Source organism: Lissotriton vulgaris, chromosome 4_1 (genome assembly GCF_964263255.1).
Source record: "Lissotriton vulgaris chromosome 4_1, aLisVul1.2, whole genome shotgun sequence".
Lineage (NCBI taxonomy): Eukaryota > Metazoa > Chordata > Amphibia > Caudata > Salamandridae > Lissotriton > Lissotriton vulgaris.
Genome location: NC_141691.1, coordinates 2,138,247,145 through 2,138,270,460, shown reverse-complemented (window position 1 = coordinate 2,138,270,460; position 23,316 = coordinate 2,138,247,145). Strand labels below are relative to the sequence as shown.

General features: G+C 45.1%; 1 protein-coding gene across 2 annotated transcripts in view; it reads right to left on the bottom strand.

Moving 5' to 3' along the window:
• LOC147725241 (uncharacterized) overlaps positions 1–19,026 on the bottom strand; it is a 140,257-nt gene extending 121,231 nt beyond the window's left edge. For both annotated transcript variants that reach the window (XM_086967147.1, XM_086967148.1), the window contains exon 1: positions 18,878–19,026. In XM_086967147.1, the coding sequence (XP_086823273.1) occupies positions 18,878–18,929 (52 nt within the window). In that variant the 5' untranslated portion in view covers positions 18,930–19,026. The remainder of the gene's footprint in view (positions 1–18,877) is intronic.
• Between the last annotated feature and the right edge of the window lie 4,290 nt (positions 19,027–23,316).

Below are 23,316 nucleotides of genomic sequence, written 5' to 3'. Positions count from 1 at the left end.
CTGTTTACTTAAAACATTCAGAATGGACTGGACATTGTAGGAAAACATCTGCTCATGCGAATACGCCATTACATAGGATATATAGTGCACCTTGCCTTAGGGATAAAGGCCTGCAGTAGGGGTGGCTTTCCTATATCTTATGCAGTGTGAGGATGGCATGGCACACAGGGCTGTGTGCCATGCCCACTCAGGTTTTCTCTGCACCCAGACATACAGCCCAAGACAGCAGCACCACCTGATCCAGTCACGGGGTCCCTAGGGCACCTTCATCTGTCCTTATGCCCTGGGCACCAGACGTGCAATGTACTGGGGGCTCACAGAGGAAGTTGTGACAATTGTAGCACAATTCTAGGCAAATTAGCTGTGGCACTGGGAGCCTTGGGAGCAGGGACTTAGTGCACTTACAGTTCAAAATTACATCCTCCATAAGGGAAAGAGTGGGGGCTAACCATGTCAAAAGAGGCACTTTTCTACAAAGAGGCAGCAGGTGAGTTTATAATCGTATAAAGAGTAGCGCACAGTGGCTGAGGATGAATGCACAGGATCTCCTCTGCGGCCAGCACCGGCCGACAAAACTCGAATCATCACATTCCTAATACGCAGTCCCAGCAACGCAATCTTAAGTGCACTAGATTCCAATGTAAGTTAAACAATACTGGCTAAAAACTAAGATATAACACATCTTCCCTTCTCCCAACAATAACCTAAACTTGTACACAAAAACACCATGATGGGGAAGTAAAGGGCCACACAGAAGCACACACAAGAACACGACACACAGACAAACAAATACTACTGAAACCTAGAGCATAAAAATATGCAATGGAGAGAAGAATATGCATTCACCTTAGAAAGATGATGGGCCTTACTATGTTTCTTCTACTTCTATGTATCATCGTTTTCAAGAAATCCCTAGATATGTCTTGATCACTGCTCAGGTGTTGACCATCCTGAAGACGATGAAGGGTGCCAGTGGGGACAGAAACATTATGTCAATCCTTTACACCATCACTCTTGCTCTCACAACACTTACCTACCTTACAACTTTTGCTAGATTCTACCAGTGTCCACCATTCACCATAATATCATTTCCACAGATTCTTTCCACTTTTATTGGCTCGCTGAACTTACTTTTCCCATTCGGCACATTAACAGCAACCACATCACAAACTTGTATCTTGATACGTTTAACACCTTTCTTTTTTCATACAGGCCTTTTTGCTTCTCTTACGCATGACTAAAATGTATTTTAACCAAGTCCATCGATTGCTCCACATCAGATTCACTTTACAACCATCCAGCCATTCACACGGGACAAAAACTAGAATCGGCTTTATGGCCCCTGAAGAGTTCAAAGGGAGACACTGTAACAGCTGAGGGTCATGCTGTTCTGTACAACCATAACTATGCACAGACTTCACAACACCGTGGTTCCCACTTTTTGCACACCTGATACACTCACCAACCGCCTGATTCATCCTCTCCACAAGCCCATTCGTTTGTTGATGATATAAGGGTCATTTAAGGTGTTGAACACCATAAGACCCAAGAAAAACGAATAATGCATTAGGTGCTCTTGTCAGAGAGGAGACACTCTGATAAACACTCCCGGCAAGGAGTTATACCGACTCATGATATTGATTATTACCTTGATTCATGGACCTGATGGAACCTCAATTGTCATGAGAGGTGGAGGAGGTGAAGAGCCCTACAAGCTTTTGTCAGCTGATTTGGACACACAATAATTTTTTACCACCTCTTCCACTTCAATGTCCATTTTGGCCACCATAAGTATTCACAATCCCAACGTTTTCTTTTAATTGTATTGATTACATAGTTTATACTTCTTATTTCAACTGTTGGTGAGGATTGAGTAATGACGGCACAATGTTTTTATTCATTGCACTTCTTAAATCACCATTTTTAAATCGTTGTGAACAATCTTTTACGATTTTTAAATGAAATTAAATAAAAGTATTTTTGACTGACTGAAACAAATAGGACCTTTAGTGAGAGATGAGACAAGATGTCCCTCATGGGCATTGCTATTGCAAGACTTGTTATTGTCTCTTACAGCTTCCATCCGCTCTCCTTCAGAACAAACCTTAACCTCATGCGTGCTAGCGGTTTTCCCGCTGTGCTCTGAGTTTTTTAAAAACCCGCTTTACATGACAAGCTCAGTTCGTCATGAGCGTACGACAGGCATACCTCATGACGAGCTGAGTTCGTCATGAGCGTCGAAGGGGTTAAGTTCAGGTCCTTCTAGTGAAGCCACTCAGCAATCTTCAAAGTCCTCATCAATGTAGTCAGGCAATTTCACTACAGTGTCTTCATCACCTTTGCTTGGGACCCGGGAAAGAAAACAAGCCTTTCCTTTTCTTCCCCTTGAAATGTAAACCACATTAAATTGATGAAGCATCAACTTAGCGGACAGTCCCAAAATCCTGAGTTTACAACATTTGGTTCCGCCCCCACCAAAGATAGAAACTATAAGGCCTCATTTATGAAAAGTGACGCATCGCTGTATGAAAACAGCGATGCGTCACTTTTTTTGACTGCGCGCTACCTGCGATCCTAACGATGAGTCATATTTACAGTATGACGCATCATGTCGCAAGGAGTTACAGAAACGTCAGTATTTCTGACGTATCTTTATGCGCAAAAGTGACGCATTGCTGGAGTGTGTCACAAAAGTGACGTAACTCCAGCAATGCGTCCTTTCACATGGGCCAAGCCCCATGTTGTTAGTGAATGCGTCAGTCTTACGCCTGCTGTGAGGCAGGCGTAAGATTTTGACGCATTAGCGGCCAAGAAATGGCGCAGAGAAATCTCATAGATTTCACTGCGTCACTATTATGAGGCTTTTTGCGGGGGAACGCCCCCCTTGCATACATTATACCTGGCACAGGTATAATGTGGCACAGGGGTTTACAAAGTGACGCATCTACCTAGATGCGTCACTTTGTAAATATGGTGCAACAAGGCGCATTTTTTACATCACTGGTGCGTCACAAAAAGTGACGCACCAGTGGCGTAAAAGTGACGCACAAACCTCATAAATGAGGCTCTAAAGGTTTGTGATCAGTTTGTAAAGGAAACCGTCTTCCCTACAGCTTGGAACAAAACTTTTCAATTGTCCACCATCAGGCAAGGAGTTCTTTTTCAATAACAGTGCATTGCAGTTCTGCCTCCTGACACACTCTTGATGCAAAAAGCACCATATGTTCGCAATCTCCTTTCATCTGTGTAGCCCATAGGCCTTCCTGACTAGTATCATGATACAGCAAGGTAATGTTGGATCAAATTACTTAAGAACCTTACTTTGTTCCAACACAGTTTTGATTTGGACAAACGCCACCTTTCTTAAGTTACTAATGGGCCTGACTTTGTTAGTAAAATCGGGTATAAAACGAGCATTGAACTTGCACAATCCAAGGAACCCTTTGACACGCACCTTGTTAGAAGGAAGTGACGCTTCTATGATGGGTTCAACTAATCCAGGCCTGGGTCTAATACCATCCATTTAGAGAATATGTCCAAGATATTCCACTTAGTTGGTTATGAATTTGCACTTCTCCTTCTCAAAAATTACTCAATTTTTCCTAAAGATTTCAAAAACCCTTTAGAGAATAGCATTATGGGCCAAAACATCCTCTTCACAGACCAACACATCATCCTGGAACAACCTCTACTTCTTTCAGTATTTTGTAAATAACCCTTTGAAAGACAGACAATGCAGAAGCAAGCCAAAAACCAATGCACCAATATTAGAAAGCCCCTAAGGTGAAATAAACAATGGCAGGTGTCTTAAATCAGGATATAGTTCCAGCTGATGATAGGTGGAATTCAAATAAAGTTTAGAAAATACATTTGCTTCCGCAGTATGTGCAAACAAATTGTTGATCTTAAGGAAGGGATAGGAAGCCACCATTGTCTCTTTACTAAGTGATCTGTAATCCACACACACGCAATTACCCATACCTCTTGCACACAACTACCAGAGGAGAGAACCCCAAAGATGATTGAGCAGGCTCGATAATCCCCATCACACACAAACTCCTAAGTTCTTGCTCTGGATGATTTCCGATGCTGAACGGCACTCCTCTTAGTTTGTGTTTAACAAGCACGGCCCACTCCTTGTTCCTGATGTTATGCTTAAACCCTTGAATTTTACCCAGATTGCCACTGGAAGTATCTTACTCCATTTGAACTGGGGTGGCGTGGTGAGCAAAATAACAATAGATTACATCCTGATCTGTGACTGGTGGGGAATGTTTTGCCATTGTGCAACATTCCGTCCATCATCTTGTGTATTTTGCTGTTCACCCTATGTGGGAAGGGTATGCCCAGACATGGGTCCCTTGCTCCTTAAGTCACTGGATTCAAGCTATCCTGGCTGATGACGGCTGATAGCAAGAAAACGGTCCTAGGATGCTTGATTCCCATCCAGGGAAGACATGGCTTGGCAGTTCGGGCTGGACTGTTCCCATGAGGCAAAAGGTCCATTTACAAGACCCTTCATCCTTTGAATACCTTTGTGCAGATCTCTTTATTTACGACTCCCCCACCATTCTGCTGCACACTATCTACCACCCCCCTGGAAATTGTATCTCCTTTACTGAAGAGATGTCTGATTTTATTATCCAAGCATCTCTCTCACACTCTAAGAATATCTTCCTTGGTGACTACAACATCCACTGGAACAAAAATGATGACCCTGCTGTCATCCTATTCAAGGATGCCATGGACATCTCCAACATGACCTAACTCTGCCATTCCCCCACCCACAACAAAGGTTCCACCCTTGATGCTATCATAACTAGCAACGATATGGCCTCCCTCGCTGATATACTTCCAGTAGACTGGTCTGATCACTACCTCATCCTCTTCACCTTGAATAGACCCATTAATCACCCTACCTAAGAAACCTATACGCAACCTTCACCTTATTCCACCGGGCAAACTGGAATCCACAATTAAATCACGCTTACTTCTCCCCCCTCTCTCTGACAGCACCAATGACTTAACTAACCATTATAATAACTATATTCTTGAAGCCCTTGATCAAATTGCTCCAATTAAACTCATACAACAAAAAAACAACCCTCCCAAGTTTTGGTTCAATTCCGAACTCAATAATGAAAGACGGGCCCTCAGACAATCTGAACGTGTTTGCAGGAATCATCCCACCGCAGATAATCTGGTTCTCCTCAGAACTGTTGGAGCCCAATACAAAAAACATATCTTAAATGAAAAAGCCTCCTTTCCCTGGTCACGACCAGGCTAGAAACCGACCAAGAGAACACTTTAACATTGTTAAAAAACAAACCTCCACTGGCCCACCTAAAATATTAGCCTCTATTGACAAAGGCGAAGAAGTTGCCAGCTTCTTCCATACTAATATAATAAAGAGAGAGCCCAAACCTTTGAGGCGGGTAATCTCAGGAACCACAGCACCAATCACAACACCCAATACAGGGTTGGAAAGGGCAGTTGCAGCAGAAGGACATAGGCTATGCAGACGTCCACCATATACATTTAAAAGGTAAAAGAACGTGCCAGCAAAGTAGTCCCTTGTGGGCGTGTCTGTGTTGTGTGTGGGTGTGTGCTGGGGGCGTGACAAATGCTGGGGGCGTGTGGTACGTTCCGCCCTTCATGCCATGTCTCATATCATGTGCTAATCCCACCCTGCTCCCTTTAAATACCCCTGCACCCCATAATCATAACCCACCCTTACTCCTTAAAATACCCCAACACCCTTAAACACTAACCAATCTTAACCCTATAAATATACCCTGTATCCCAAAACCCAAACCTATCCCTAAACCCTAAAAATACCCGTGTACCCCAAAACCAAAGCCTAGCCCTAAACCCTATAAATACCCCTGTACCTCAAAACCCAAACCTACCCCTGAACCCTAAAAATACCCCTCTACCCCAAAACCCAAACCTAGCCCAGAACCCTAAAAATACCACTGTACCCCAAACCCAAACCTAGCCCTGAACCCTATAAATACCTCTGTACCCCAAAACCCAAACCTACCCCTGAACCCTAAAATACCCCTGTACCCCAAAGCCCAAACCTAGCCCTGAACCCCTGAAATACCCCTGTACCCCAAAGCCCAAACCTACCCCTAAACCCTAAAAATACCCCTGTACCCCAAAACCCAAACCTAGCCCTGAACCCTAAAAATAACCTGTACCCCAAAACCCAAACTTACCCCTGAACCCTAAAATACCCCTGTACCCCAAAACCCAAACCTAGCCCTGAACCCTAAAAATACCCCTGTACCCCAAAACCCAAACCTAGCCCTGAACCCTTAAAATACCCCTGTACCCCAAAACCCAAAACTATGTCTGAACCCCTAAAATACCCTGTACCCCAAAACACAAACCTACTGCATAACCCTAAAAATACCCCTATACCCCAAAACCCAAACCTAGCCCTGAACCCTAAAAATACCCCTGTATCCCTGTACCCCAAAACCCACACCTATCCCTAAACCCTAAAACTACCCCTGTACCCCATAACCCAAAACTATATCTGAACCCTTAAAATACCCAAACACCCCAAAACATATACCTCAGTACCCCAAAACATATACCCCTATACCCATACTTACCTTATCCAAACATTAAAAAAAACATGCTTTTACCATTCATGCATTTACAACTAATTTTGCTGTAAATGTATGCGTGGTAAAAGCATATAAAATGTAATGCCATGCGTTATAATGGCATTGCAGAGTCATGGTACTTTCGTAATGAAAGTGCGGAGTGATGGTATGCGGAAAGAAAATTGCGTAATAATGGGTGTTTACCCTCCCCGGTAAGTACATTGGTGGCAAGGCGGGCCACATCTCCAGCAACATACTCATATTTTTTCACCACCCATTTGAAAAATGCACAGGTCTCTCTCATTGATGGCCAGCACCGACATACACTTTTAGACACACCTCCCGCCACAAGTTCTAGAATTGCGAACTTTAGAGCTGGGGAGCTTTTGTTCGAACCTTGGCATCATGTGATTCCAGGAAAAACGCTTTGTCTCCCCGTGCCTACCAGAAATGGATGTGTTCTTCTGTAATGTAAATTGTACTCATGTTGTCGAGTTTGCGCTATATGTAAATGTAGTAGTATTTGTATAGCCCACCGAATCGACCCCCGAAGGGGTATCTCATGCGCTTGTACGCATACCGCTGTGGAACCCTTCCTGGCTTTTCCCTGTGAAGTGACCACTCCTGGGCCTCCCAAGGCGATGCCAGGCATCCCAGCGCTGTTGGGGCCGTTGTAGGGATTAAGCAAGCTTTTGCCCAGAGTTGCAGAGTGGGACCCATGATTAGAATAGGCACCGAGGCGAGAATTATCAGGTCCGCGGAAATTGAACTCAAGACCCGCCGAGGCAGGAATTGAACCCTGGTCCCGGGCTAGACATCTGCATCAGGGTCTGCCGCTCTAACCATTGAGCCACACTTCTCCACTCTAATATTGCAAGGAAAAATAAAGTAGGGAAACTCGAGTTTACACACTACTGAATGCGTACTCTTAAGTTCATAAGCAGTGCACTGATAATCGGAGCGTTTCACAGGCCTGTCACAGATAAGAAATGCTATCAAAACGAAATCCCACAAAACAATATAGTACTGACCGACAGCAATTCATACCCGGACAACGTCAGGACGGGCTGCTAGTTACTAATATCGTCAATAAGATCGAACTATCCTTCTCTTCCCTCCCCCTCTCACTCTAACCTCCCAACATCCAACACACCCTCCCTAACACTCCTAATTCACTTTTGTCCACTTTTCCCACACCTCTCGATCCATCTCTAACCCTCCCTGCTATCGCCCAACCAGATCCCTCTCCTAAAGCCTTCATAGCTAAAACCAATGCTTCATGGAGCGAATTTTAGTCCAGTCTCAGAGTCCTCGATCATTATTATTATTGCCAAACTCAAACCTTCCTCCCACTCCAAAGATCCTCTTCCTGCCCACTTGTTCCAAGATCTCAAATTTACAATCGCCCCTATATGGACTAATATCATCAACTCCTTCCTTTCCATTGGTTGTGTCCCGGCCTCCCTTCAGCTTGTTCAAATCTCTTCCATCTTGAAAAACAGCTCTGCCGACCCTAATGATCTTAACAACCTATGCCCTTTCTCTAATCTTCCCTTCCTCTCTAAAGCCCTGGAAAAATGTTTCCAATCACAACTAGAGAACCACATCCTCGCCTTCAATCTCCTTGATGTTTTCCAATCAGGATTTAGAAAAGGATGTAGTACAGAAACTGCAATGTTAAATATTACAGATGACATTCATCGCTCCTTAGACAAAGGTGAATCCTCACTACTAATCTTCCTTGACCTTTCGGCGGCATTCGATACTGTCCACCATCCCTCCCTTCTCAACACTCTCAAAGATCGATTTGGCTTGGAAGGCACTGTATACAAATGGTTCTCCTCATTCATTCAAAACAGATCACAGCAAATCAAGCTTAGCCAATTTCCTCTCTAAACCTCAACCTGTCTCACTCGGTGTCCCTCAAGGATCCATCCTATCCCCAACCCTTTTCAATATTTTCATGGAATCACTCATCCTCATTCTCAAACAAGCTAAAAAAAGTTACCACCTCTATGCCGACGATACCCAATTATACTACAAGATCAAATCCGACAAAGACATCCTTCACCTCAATGACACCTTGACTAGAGTACATGCCTGGTTCCATCTGAACCATCTCAAACTGAACCCGAAAAAAATTGACATTATCCTTTTCACCCCCAAAAACAATACCCTTTCCATTCAACTCTGGGTCGATGATATCAAAGCTCTTAATTGATCCCTCTCCACCTCTAATTCTGTTAAATTCCTAGGCATCAGCATCAACCAGAATCTTAATCTCATCCCCCACATTAGAAATGCAGACAAAAGTGCTCTTTTCACCCTTCTCCACCTCAAGAAAATTAAACCTTTCATTCCAGCTGATGATTTCAAAATCGTTGTCCAATCGCTTGTCCTTTCCAGGATTGACTATGGTAACGCCACATTTGCCGGCACCCCTAAAACCCATCTTGCATTGATTAAATCTGTTCTCAATCTAGCTCCTTGTCTTATCTCTGACTGTAAAAGATTTGACCACACATCCCCGTCCTCAAAAATCTTAATTGGCTCCCAATTGAAGGAAAATCCACTTACAAGATTGCCTGTATCACTCACAAAGCTCTTTACCAAAACACCCCCTCTTACCTTGCAATCAAACTTAAAAAAGCAGGTTGCTCCAGGTCTCTGAGGAGCACCAACTCCCTTCTCTTGATCCCACCCGGACTAAAATGTCAAAAGACCCAATCCTGGCATTCTCTGGTAATGCTCCTACTATTTGGAACTCTCTCCCCAAGGACCTTGGCTGCAACCCCTCTTACTCTCTTTTCAAAAACGAACTCAAAGTACTTCTTCTAAACAAATATTGGGGTATATAATATCACTGACTCTGATCATGTCCACTCTTTTCTCTTCTCTGCCCCCCCCCTAGCTTGTCTGAATACAACACTATATCCCTTGTGAATTTTTGGCATATTGTTAATTTTATCCTATTTTGGTCCCTCCTTGTAAAGCACTCTGAATGCCATATTTTATCCCCTTGTGGATTTTCTGCATATTATTTATTCTATCTTATTATGTTTACCTTCCTTGTAAAGCGCTCTGATACTCTTGGGTCCGGCAGCGCTATATAAAACCTTTGAAATAAATAAAACATAAATAAATAAGACTGATTTGCATATGGTCATGTCTGAACTGGGGTGGCGTGGTGAGCAAAATAACGATGGATTAAACCCAGATCTGTGACTGGGGGTGAATGTCCATCATCGTGTGTGTTTTACTCCATGTCAAAGCCACATCATCACATTCAAGCAGGGATTGAGGTCACACAAGGGGGGCTGCGTGCCGGTGAGGGGAGTGACCTGCCTGATGACAGGGTCAAGTGTCGCTCTCTCTACTGCTGTGCGGCCTCCATATTAGAGGATGAGGGAGGGAGGAGCAGCTGGGAGGCAGGAGCGGGTGGCAAATGGGGATGCAGGGGGCGGGCCGCAGGGGACGCAGCGGCGGGAACATGGAGTGGGGAGCGGACGGGGGTTACAAGAGGCAGAGGGGCACAGGAAAAAAAGGGGCACAAGGGAGTAAGAGAAAAGACAAAAACAGAAGAGGCACAGTACTTACAAAGAGCTACAGGCAGGCAGTATTTAGCAAGAACAACCAGTTATGAGCAGCAGCAGCAGGGACTGAGGTCACGCAGGGAGGGTTGCATGGGGGTGAGGGGAGCGACCTGCTAATGACATTGTCCCTCACTGCCCCTCATTGTCCTCACTGCCTCTCACTGTCCTCACTGTCCCTCACTGACCCTCACAGCCCTTCACTGCCCTTCACTGCACCTCACTGTCCCTCACTGCCCTTCCCTGTCCCTCACTGCCCCTCACTGTCCTCACTGCCCATCACTGTCCCTCACTGCCCCTCACAGTCCTTCACTGTCCCTCAATGTCCTCACTACCCCTCACTGTCCTCACTGTCCCTCACTGCCTTTCACTGCCCCTCACTGTCCCTCACTGTCTTCACTGCCCTTCCCTGTCCCTCACTACCCCTCACTGTCCTCACTGCCTCTCACTGTCCTCACTGTCCCTCACTGCCCCTCACAGTCCTTGACTGCCCCTCACTGTCCTCACTACCCCTCACTGTCCTCACTGTCCCTAACTGCCCTTCACTGTCCCTCACTGCCCCTCACTGTCCTCACTGCCCCTCACTGTCCCTCACTGCCATTCACTGTCCCTCAGTCCCTCTCACTGTCCTCAGTGTCCCTCAATGCCCTTCACTGTCCCTCACTGCCTATCACTGTCCTCAGTGCCCCTCAGTGCCCCTCACTGTCCTCACTGTCCCTCACTGCCCTTCACTGTCCCTCACTGTCCCTCACTGTCCTCACTGCCCCTCACTGTCCTCACTGTCCCTCACTGTCCTTCACTGCCCCTCACTATCCTCACTGTCCCTCACTGTCCCTCACTGCCCCTCACTGTCCCTCACTGCCCTTCACTGTCCCTCATTGCCCCTCACTGTCCTCACTGTCTCTCACTGCCCTTCACTGTCACTCACTGCCCCTCACTGTCCTCACTGTACCTCACTGCATATAACAGATTACACATTCTGGGACTGCAGTGTACGATAAATTGGGTTTTTAATTTGTAAATAATAGTATGTAATATATGTATTTTTGTATATCTCTTTTTGTAGCCCTGAAGAAGTCCTCTGGACAAAACGCGTTGGCTACGTTTTGTATGAAGCAAAAGAATAAAATACATTTTAAGCCCTACTGAACAGATTTCTTAAATTTTTACTTGATGATTATTGTTTGACTTGGGGAGTGCTGAACCAGTGTGCTTTATTGTAAAGTTTTGGGCTTTGCCCTTGGAAGCCTAAGGGTATGTGGCTTCAAGTTCTTGGCACCCAGATTCTTTGAACATTAGAAGACCATAATCATAGATAAGTGAATTCAATTGTTGCCTTGTACCCTGATGTTCTATTGTTGCTAGGTAAGTTTATTAATATGCACAAAACTGCATGTTAGTGGAAAAAAACTGCAAAAGAGCTGCTCCGTTGCCATCACTGATAAACTAAGAAAACCCAAATTATCACATTAATATTACCACATCATAGCATTCTTACAAAATAATATTAATAGCACTAGATTCAAAGATATAACTATGTCTCGAGGAGGCCCGCCCTACAGAGAACCACTGAGCAAACTTCAAAGACCTCATCATTAAAGTCAGGCAATGATGTAATGGGTGCTTTACCCCAACTCACTGATCAACTCCGCTATTTGGGGGTCTTAATTGATGAAAAATTATCTATGAAGCAGCAGGCAGTGAACTTGTTTCACCATTTTAAAATGTTTGAAAAAAGTCATCCGGATGCTCCCGGCCCCTACTCAGAAGTCTGTAGTCCAGCCACTTGCAACCTCTAGAATGGACTATGGGAAGATCCTTTATTTGGGGGTAAACAAGGATGTTACGAGGAGGCATCAGGTGGTTCAATACTCTGTGGCCAGACTGCTCTGCCAGACTCCAAAATCATCTCCTTCTTCTAGTGTCTTGAGAGATCTAAATTGGTTTAGAGTAAAAAACCGTGTTAAGTTTAAAGCCCTGAGTTACATGTAAAATCAAGGTCGGCAAAAAGAACAATTGATGGTCAGAATGCAGAAAAATGTCATACATTCACCCCAGTACAGACATCCGGGCCTAAATCCATCGTTATTTTGCTCACCATGCCATTCCAGTTTGGACACAGCCATATGCAAATCAGTCTTGAACTCTTCACCCAATGGTAACAGTCCAGCCCAAACTGCCAAGCCAGGTCCTCCATGAACTGGAAACATGCATCCTAGGACCGGTTTGCGGCTTTCAGCCATCATCAGCCAGGATAGCTTGCCTCCAGTGGCATGGAGAGCACGGGACACACGTCTGAGCATACCTGTCCCACTCAGGGTGACAAATGCATAAACAACAGATGATGGACAGAATGCAGAACAATGTCATACATTCACCCGAGTACAAAGATCTGGGGCAAAATACATTATTTTTTTGCTCACCATGCCATTCCAATTTGTACCTAGCCATATGCAAATCAGTCTTTACCCTGTGCCCCATGGGAACTGTCCAGCCCGAACTGCCAGGCCAGGTCCTCCCTGGACTGGAAACAAGCATCCTTGGACCGGTTTCAAGGTTCACCCCTCTTCCGCCAGGATAGCTTGATTCCAGTGGCATGGAGAGCACGGGACTCACGTCTAAGCATACCCGTCGAACTCGGGGTAACAAATGCAAAAAGAACTATTGATGGACAGAATGCCGAACAATGTCATACATTCACCCCAGTACAGAGATCTGGGCCTAAATCCATCGTTTTTTTGCTCACCATGCCATTCCAGTTTGGACCCAGCCATATGCAAATCAGTCTTGACCCTGCGCCCAATGGGAACAGTCCAGCCCGAACTGCCAGGCCAGGTCCTCCCTGGACTGGAAACAAGCATCCTAGGACCGATTTCGGGGTTTCACCCCTCTTCAGCTAGGATAGCTTGAATCCAGTGGCACGGAGAGCACAGGACTCACGTCTGAGCATACCCGTCCGACTCGGGGTGACAAATTCAAAAAGAACAGTTGATGGACAGAATGCAGAACAATGTCATACATTCACCCCAGTACAGAGATCTGGGCCTAAATCCATCATTTTTTTGCTCACCATGCCATTCCAGTTTGGACCCAATGGAAACAGTCCAGCCCGAACTGCTTGGTCAGGTCCTTCCTGGACTGGAAACAAGCATCCCAGGACCGGTTTCGGGGTTTCACCACTCTTCAGCCAGGATAGCTTGAATCCAGTGGCATGGAGAGCACGGGACTCACGTCTGAGCATACCCGGTGACAAATGCAAAAAGAACTATTGATGGACAAGGTCGGCTCTGCTCTTAAATACCTGTAAGACCTAGTCCACCCCTACCAACCTTCTCGTCTATTACGATTGACCACTCAGGTAAAATTCTTGGTTCCCAAGATTAAACTTAGAATAATGGGAGGTTATTTGTTTGCTTACCTTGGCCCATCCCTGTGGAATTCTCTTCCCATCGCGCTTCGTAATAAAACTTCATGCAAACTTTTAAAAACCTGATTCTTCAACCAATAAGTCATGGTCCGTTTTTTACTTTTCTTTCTTTTTTCTTCTTTTCTGCTCCTTCAGGCTTGGCGCTGGGAACCCCTTGTTGGGTAGCTGTGCGCCGTACAAAACTAATTTAACATAAAATGACAACAACATAGTATATGGTAAGAGCTATACCCCGGGCCTTTGAATTACATGATACTAGTGGGTCTGCAGCACTCATTGTGCCACCCACTGTGTCACCCAAATAAGTAGCACTTTTAAACATATCTCTGGCCTGCCATTGCAGCCTGAAATACAGTTTTAATCTGCCATTTCGAACAGGCAAAATAAACATTTTGCTAGGCCTAAACCTTCCTTTTTAATACTTATAAGTCAGCCCAAAATACTTAAAGCCATGGGGCAACGAACATTGTCTTTGAAAAGTAAGACATGTGGGCTTAAGTTTTAAATGTCAATGTAGTGGAGAACTCCCAAATCTGCTCCTCACTTCTGTAAGGCCTATCACTTTGATTGAATAACATTGGGTTACCTTATTGCATTTAATACGTGCTAACCTTTGATTGGGAGCAGACAGGCATGTCAAATTTGGACTGCAATAGACTGATTGTATGTCACGACTCTGAAAATGCTACTTTTAGAAACTTAACATTTTCTTTTAACCATGTGTGCCTTCTGCCAATATCCCGGGTTCCATGACTGTGAAAGGCTCTGTTGTTAGTGTTTGTGTATTCCTGTCAGATTGTGAGACAATGGGAACCGGATATAGGCAGGATATAGGCAGATGTTCCATCCTGCCAGGATGGATGTGGGTGGAGCTCTTCCCTTCCCACTTACACTTCAAAGTGATAGCCTTCAAAGGACCCCGACACCAGCCTTTTTTCATTCCAGACTTGTTGGGGCTTTGCAAGGGGAAAGGAAGGACTTTCTAGAACTAGATGTGGGGATAGTATAGAGAATTGTAACACTTCAAAGGATGGTACCGGGTATACATAGTGGACCCTTAGAGCACCTCTTCAGTACACTCCTGGACCTGTGGATTACAGAAGAAGGACTGTGTTTCCCCAAGAGGATGATTCTGCTGCTTGGGCCTGATTTGTTTCCCAGATTACTGCCTTGCTACAACCAGCTGCCTGCCTTGTTCCCCAGAAGATTTCCCTGCTCCATGAGGCCTGCCTTGTTCCCCAGAGGATTTCCCTGTTTCCTTGAGGCTTGCCTTGTTCCCCAGAGGATTTCCCTACTCCTTGAAGCCTGCCGTGCTCTCCGAAAAGGAAGACCGGGCCTGCTCCTGTGATCCAAATCTAACCTGAGTGCCTCTAAGGGTCAGTTAGCTGACCTCCTCTTCTGAGCTACAGGGATACAAAATGCTCCAGTGGCCTCCCTACAACTGATCAGCTGACCTGTTACAACTGGACCTGTCTGGACCTGCAATTGGACCTGTCTGATCTCTGCTGGCCTTTGCTAGAGTTAGTGCCTGATCCCCAAGTGGTGCCTCTCCAGGACCTGGATACTTGGGGCCCAATTCAAGTCTAACTTAGTCTAACTGTTCCACTTTTTGGCATTCACAAAGGTAAAATTAATCCAAAAATCTAACGTACCCCAAAAGACTAACTATACTACTTTTCCATATTCATAAAGGTAAGCTACTACTAGTAAAGTTAGACTTTTGGTCCAACTTTACCTTTGTGAATACTGAAAAGTAGTAAAGTTAGCCGTTTGGTCTACGATTACCTTTGTGAAAACTGAAAAGTAGTAAACTTTCACAAAAGTGTAAGTTTATCTTTGTGAAGCAGGCTCTTGGGTGGCATCAGAGTACACTCCTCCGCAAGGAAGAGAGAAATCCTGAAATGTTGCACTGTTCCCAAACAAGAATGGGCACATTCGCACTGAGATCCGTCTTCCTGCAATGACCACCAATGTGTAGCTCTGTGAACCGGACTCTTTGCGTTACAGTGGCCCCCAGTGATGACCGATAATGCGAGATTGACACTTCGTGCTACCGCAACTACATCCCATGGTGACCGCCACACGAAGCATGAGCCATGTCTGTCCATGATGCTCAACCAGATCTTTTGGCTACAGAAATGAGTGCCCACACCACCTGACCTGCTCTTCACTCTACAGCGATGACTCCTCCCAGTCTCCTCCACCGTGGAACTACACTCTTCTCAACAGACTTTAAGCAGGTACCGTTATTAGTGAGGCTAACCTGGTCCCTGTCTCTGGCCTGTGCTCTATTGCAGGTAGCCTGAACTTGAGACTTTCCCCCAGTCCAGAATAACTAGATGACCATGAGTACTGTTTGTGCTTGCCTTTTAGGCACTATTTTAATCTAAATCTCTAAAGTGCCTACCTGCAATTCTACTGATTGGATTTTTGCTATTTTGGTCATATTTTATTTATTACAAGGTATCCTATTTACCTAAATTATTTGGGGAATTTTCTTGTTTTGTGTTTTCACTTTATTACTGTTTGTGTGCTACATAAATATTTTTCACAGTGCCTCTAAATCAAGCCTGTCTGCTTTTGTGTCAAACTACAAGAGAGTTAAGCACCAGTTAAATTAGTGACTTTGTGGTTCACCCTGTCAATGATTTTTGTTGTTGCCCCAGTAAGGTTTCACCCACCACCCAACCAATACCTCAATTTCTTACACCCACATATATTAGCACCAGCATGCTTATATTTAAGTACCTTGATTGCTCACAATATATTCAGTATTCCATATGGATGATGCCATGACTATTATGTGGAATTACTTTTGATTCTACCAGGCAGATGAAGTGGTGTGAATTTGATTCAATGCAGTACTTTGTTTGTATGAGAGAATTATAGACTCACACTTTCAGTGAGCCCGCCACTGACAGGCTGATTTTGATGATGGGCGGTGTGCTGATGGATGGAAAGTCTGACCCCCATCGGTCCGACAGGAGCAATCATTCTGATTGCCTGTTGGACCGTTCCGCATCCCCAGAATAGTAGCACCGCCATCGGGATTAGGATGTCCATCCCTGACAGTCTTTCCATGGAGGTTCACCTGCCATGGGAATGCTGGCAGGGATGGACTTTGGGGGCCCATAGCGGGCCACCCTTAAGCAGGGGCATTCCAGTTTTGCACTTGGAGCCAACTATGGTGCCCCCTACATTTCCCTGCACCATGTTGCAAGCACCGCATGGTGCCTGCAACATAGTGAAGGAAAGTGCAAAAAGTGCTTTTTTTGACATTGCAGCAGGTTCTAAAGCCAGCAGCACCCGCCTCCAATGGAAAAAAATGGGACGTTTAGCCGCCCTGGTGGCCGTCGCTATGTAGTTCCACCTGTGGGACAGACGCTTTGTAGGCGGGTGATCCATATCCCTAGAATGATGGCGGACTTACAGAAGTAATAAGCCCCTTAGTTTTTTTTACAATGCTTCACAACCCAGGTTCTGATGAATACAGGGCAGTACCATATAGTAAACAAATGAGGCAACCGGGGGCCCATTTGTGCTCCCAGGTCAGTCTTTGGCTGAATACATCAGAACAGTGACTGACCTAAACACAAACATCGCTTAGCCTCCCCCAACGCCCCTAAACGGCTCACTGCTGAGCTCCATCAATATAATGCCAAATTGTTTGTTTGGGATACGTGGGGTGGTGTTTGGTGGCAGGGGTTGAAGGAGATAGGAAACCAGCCCCTCAGAGATCCACATTGGTGGGCAGCCCAATAGAGCCCCAAAGGCTTTCTAAAGTGACCAGCCCACAAGAGGCTTGCAAGTTATTCCAAAGATTTCTAGACCTCCAGTGATGCACACTGATGTCCATAGGAGGCTAGTCCTACCGATCCCCACTGGAGTCCACAGGTGGCCTACAGAGCCCATCTGCTGTGCATAGGCCACCATCCTTGACTGCCCCACTGGGATCTCACTAGGTGATCAGTCAGAGATAGAGTTACACAAGTAGTCATAGGTGGCTAACCCCACAGGTTGCCACACATGGCCCACAATGCCCCATTTGTGACAACAGGTGAACAGCCTTGCAAGCCCCTCAGGAAATTCCAAAGATGACCATCGGTAGAGAGATATTCAAAGGTATCAATAAGTGGCTAGCCCTGCCGAGCCCCACAATTGTCCGCAGGTAATCAGCACCACAAAGCATAATCGGTGTTGAAAGGTGACCATCACTCCAAAGTGCCACAAAGATGTTCATAGATTACCACTTTTAGAGAGATTCACACAGGTGCAGCCTTTAACAAGATTCACATAAGTGTTCACAGGAGGCCAGTACTGCCGCGCTCCACAGGTGTCCACGGGTAGCCACCTGTATAAAGCCTCATGGGTATCCACAGCTCCATCACTAGACAAAAGTGATGGAGCTGGTCAACAGCAGATGACCACTTATTCATAAGGTGTATAGGTGCAGCCTCTAAAGAGGTCTACAGATTACTCCCTGGGTAACCACATCTGCACAGACAAACACAGGTTTCTATATGAAAACAAAGCCTGCATAGCCCCACAGGTAACTTCAAGAGTGGCCAATCCCACAGAGACCCATCCAGGAAGCTCCATATCTGTCTGACCATGCAGAGCCTCCATTGGCCTCGCACAAGTAGGTACATAGGGATGAACCAGACACAGCTCCACACAGATCCAGAGGTGAGGAGCCCCTCACAGCTCCACACCCTTAGGACCACAGGAGACAAGCCACTAGCAGCCCCACGCCAGTAGGTGCATGGGGACAAACCTGACACAGCTCCACACAGATCCAGGGGTGGGGAGCCCCTTACAAGTCCACATTCTCAGGACCACAGGAGACAAGCCACAAGAAGCTCCACACTAACAGGTGCATAGGGACAAACCTGACACAGTTTCACACAGATCCAGGGGTGAGGAGCACCTTACAACTCCACTCCCTTAGGACCACAGATAACAAGGCACAAGCAGCTCCACACTAACAGGTGCAGAAGGACGCACCTGACACAGCTCCACACAGATCCAGAGGCGAGGATTCCCTTAAAGCTCCACACCCTCAGGACCATAGGTGATAACCCACAGGGAGCTCCACACAGGTAGGTCCATAGGTCATGAACCCAACAGAGCTCCACATAGATTCAGAAGTGAGGAGCTCCGCAAAGCTCCACACCCCCTGGACCACAGGTGAAAAATCACAAGGAGTCCCAGACTGTAGTATCTGTATGCAGGGAGAGTCTTACCGATGGCAATGAAGAGGGAGGCAAGCAGGAGAGAGATGAACCAGTTCTTCATGTCTGCAGAGAGCTGTCGCTGGCACCGTGCGGGAGGTTCTACTGAGAAGTACAAATGTGTGCCCTGCTGAGTGCTGGGTGGATGTGTAGCTCATGCTCCTTGAAGTCACACCCTTTGGCCTCCAGCCAGGGTTACACAGCCCTATTCATGTACATAGATATGATTTCTGGCAATTGATAATGTTTGGGTAAGGCACAATTGTATGCAGAGTGTGATGCCTTCTACTGAGGCAATGCCTTCTGTGAATACCGAAAGTATTAATGTTAGGATTTTTCGCAGTTTAGGAGTAGTAAAGATAGGAGTCCTAACAATACTACTCCTAAACTGAGAAAAATCTTAATTTAAGAGATTAAGTTTGTATATAGGTTGTGTGATTCTGCTTGGCATGCAATAAAATGTGTTCCCAATAGAAACTTTTGAGGAGTGATACCAATAGGAACTAGTGCCTAGATGCATCAACCTTTTTAGGAAGTGCAAACGGTGCGATTCCCAAAAATCGGCCTTTTGCACTTCCTAAATTGGTTTCTGGGATGCATCAAGCATTTTTGGAAAATCGCAATTTTTTGCGAGTTCCAAAAATGCGATTGCTTTTAAGGAATCGCAAATTTGCGATTCCTTAAATGCAATGCATCATCCTCAAAACATTTGCGATTTTACAAATTGCAAATGCAAATTACCACGAAGTTGAACTTCATGGTAATTTGCAAAAATGTTTAAAAACGCATAAAAATGCATTTTGTAAACTTCTAAGTTACAGACACACATGTCCTTAGGACATGTGTGTATGTAACTCACATGTAATGGTGCATTTCATGGGTGCAGGGGGGGGGTCCTTTGGACCCCCCCTCTCCACCCTTGAAAGGCTTTGATGCATTCCGATTTCAAATTGCGAATTCGCAATTCCCATTCATTCCTATGGGCATTTCAGCCCATAGGAATGAATGGGAATTGCGAATTCGCTATTTGAAACTCGCAATTTTATTGCGATTCGGTAAAAATTGGGATTTTTACCGAATCTCAATAAAATAGCGAAATTAATGATGCATTGCAATTTGCGATTCCTTATTTGCGATTTCTTATTTTTCGCAAATAAGGAATCGCAAATGACAACGTTGATGCATCTAGGGGTAGGTTCCTTAGATCCTGACGAAGAGCCAATAGGGGCATGGCTCGAAAAATGTTGACCAGAAAGGAATAGATTTATTGACACCCTTTTCTTTCTCCCTATTTTTTCCCTGATTTTAATCATTCCGACTAGCGGCAGGAATAAAGTAGGGCAAGCTACTAGTCCCTTATTTTTAAACTTGTATAGAACATTCACTCTACTCCCCTCCCACACCACCGTCTTCATCATAGACAACACTAAAAAAGTGCTGCTGCTTATTTCACATGGTCACAGCACACCTCAATCCGTAGCAGATCTGGGAGAACCCCAATGATGAAGCATGCCACCAAGGGGCAACCCTGGTGGGTGAGAGATTTCTAAGAAAAACAGAGTTTTTCTTTCTTTGTGGAGGGTTTGCCAATTGCTAATCTTTCATTTTACTGGGTTCTCTTTTTTTATTCATAAACAAGATGCATGCAAGCCGATGTTGTCAAAGACAAAAAAATTATATTTTTGACGTGGAATTTTGTTTTCCCATGAAGGTGAATATCTGGCCATCGGGCAGGTCTGCAAAGGTTGTGAAAAAATAAATCGTTTCATAACCATGTGCCAAGCGAAAGAAAAATCAGGTGGGTCACAATGAAAAGAAAAGATGGACGATAGAATGTTCTAGAAGCATTCTCACCAGGGCACACAAAATCAAAAAGAGTAATAAACTACAAGTAGAAGCCAGACAAAATCAGTCATTGCCAAGCTCCTTGTACAAAGGCTCCGCAACATCATTATGGAGTGCCAGTGAAGAAGATGGATGTATGCTAATAATGTTTGACGGAGGACGGCATGCACATGTGGGGTTAACTGCCTGTAAGGAAAGTCAAGGACATATTACCAGGTAAAGCAACTAAATTTATTTGGACACTGCCTTAAAATCACATTGAAAGTGAATGATCACCCTACAACATTCAAGATAGATAGTAGTGCATCAGTTAACACCATGGCAGTGGAGAGGTTTAACTGCCTATCACCTGTACCTCATTACCTCAATCCTTCAGGCCCACAAGTGTATACTGGGTGGCATTTGAGCCATTCCAAAGCCAGGGGTCATGAAGAGCCAAAATGCGACACAAGAAGACACCGGTGCAAGCCACCATTCATATTCTGCAAGGACTTCATCAAGTGCCTGTTTGGTCAGCTTTGTCACCACCGCAGACTTGGGGGTTATATTCCTCAACGACAATCTCTGTACTCAGTCTGACATCACAAGTCAATTCCCGTCATTATTCCATGGCCTCAGCGAGCTCAAGAAAATGAAGGTAAAGCTTCAGATCAATGAAGACATTTGCACTGTTGTTCAGTAACACTGCAAAGTTGCTTTCCATCTACAAGAAGCCGTAGAGAAAGAGTTGGAAACACTCCTAAAACATGAAATCATCAAGTGCTTCACAGACCCCACACCATGGGTTTCCCCTAGAGTAGTAGTATAAAAAAAGGTCAGTAATAGATAGGTGCATATTTGCGTTGATATGCGCCAGCAAACAAAGCCATTGAGAGGAAGAGACACCCTGGTTCGCACATGAGTATGCAGTTGAATGGAGCCAATGTGTTTTTTTGTCTTGACCAGAATAAAGGATACCATCAACTCAAGCAGGAAGAGAACTGCAGGTACATTACTACTTTCTTGATTCATGTTGGTTTATTTAGATATAAGAGACAGAGTTTTGGAGTATCTTCAGCTGCAGAGATATTTCACGACATCATTTGCCGAGTAATCCATCCTGTTACACATGCTTTCAATTACAGTGATGACATACTGGTCTTTGGGAGAAGACAAGAAGAACATGATAAAGCCCTTAACCAAGTATGCTAATTACTTTTTGATGCTGGTCTCACTCTGAACGCTGCAATGTAGGAGTTTGAACAAAACAAATTCTCTGAAGGGACAATGACTCCAGACCAAGACAAAGTGCAAGCACTATCATCCACATACCCTCCCAAGATGTTACCATGCTATGATCCATTCTCGGGATGGTCAGTTATTGCTGGAGATACATTTGCAACTTTGCTACCCCATTAGTAGTAGTAAAAATACTTTATGCATTAATCATTTGATTACAATAGATAGAAACTAAGCAGGTATAAAAATAGAATGAACCAATCACATATTTACCATGCATAGTATCATAAAAAGAAGATATACATGAGTTGCAATACCTGTCTTTGCATCTATATACAAAGCCGATAAAAATCATCTAGTCAAGTAGTACACACTGAAATACCGGTTGATACATTGCAATCCCTCACCCCTAGTCAACTGATCTGGGTTTAATCCAGCATCATTCTTTAGCTCACTCCGCCACCCCAGTTCAGACATGGCCGTATGCAAATCAGTCTGAACCTGTGTCTCAAGGGAACAGTCCTGTGCCGGAAGTCAGCTCCCCTCTGCACAGCTTCCCTTTTTGTCTGGAGATGCCATGCTGAGGCAGGTTCTCTTGGCGTGGCACAAATCTTCAGGGGGGCTGCTCCTTGGGCCACTCTGGTGAGAGGAACAGCACTGGCATGTCTTCGGCAGTACCTAGGATGCGGAGATCTCGTATGCTGGATGTTGGTGCCTCTGAATGGGGCATTCTCCAGAGGCCTGCACGTCTCGTATTCCCTTGGGATGGCATAAAACACAAGGCTTTCAAAGTACATGTCACACGTGCCTTTTTATGGCGATTCCAAAAATGTTCACCATCTGCTAATTCTATGACCACAGAAGAGGATAGACAGCACTCATCATGTGCTAAAGAAACCCGATGTAGAAAATAACACACTGACTGTGAAACATAAGGAGCAGTAAACAGCGCTCACTATATGCTGGGATCCTTGGAGAACACTTGGGGAGCACACAGGGATCGTCGGGACGGCAAGCCAGCGCAAAAAAGTACTGGGTAAAGTGGCAATCCCTCCAGCAGCCCAACAGGCATTCGGCCAGAACAACAAAGCGGGTAATCATAATGGAGGGTCCTCCCGGCAGCACAGCAGTCCTTCGAAAATGTGCAGTATGTAGACCCATCAGCTTCTGGCTACACATCCCTTGTAGTGTCTAAATCATGGGGTTAGAGCCCCTGTACTTATACTCAAAATTGTCTTTGTTGAAGGGGTTACTTCAAAGGAACCCTTAGAAGTGCACAAGAATCCTTTTCAACCCAGCCCTGGCTCCAGGACACACCCTAAACAAAGGTACAGTGTTACCAACTCCTCCCTCTCCCAGCCCAGGAACAACACAGTATGCACATGAGT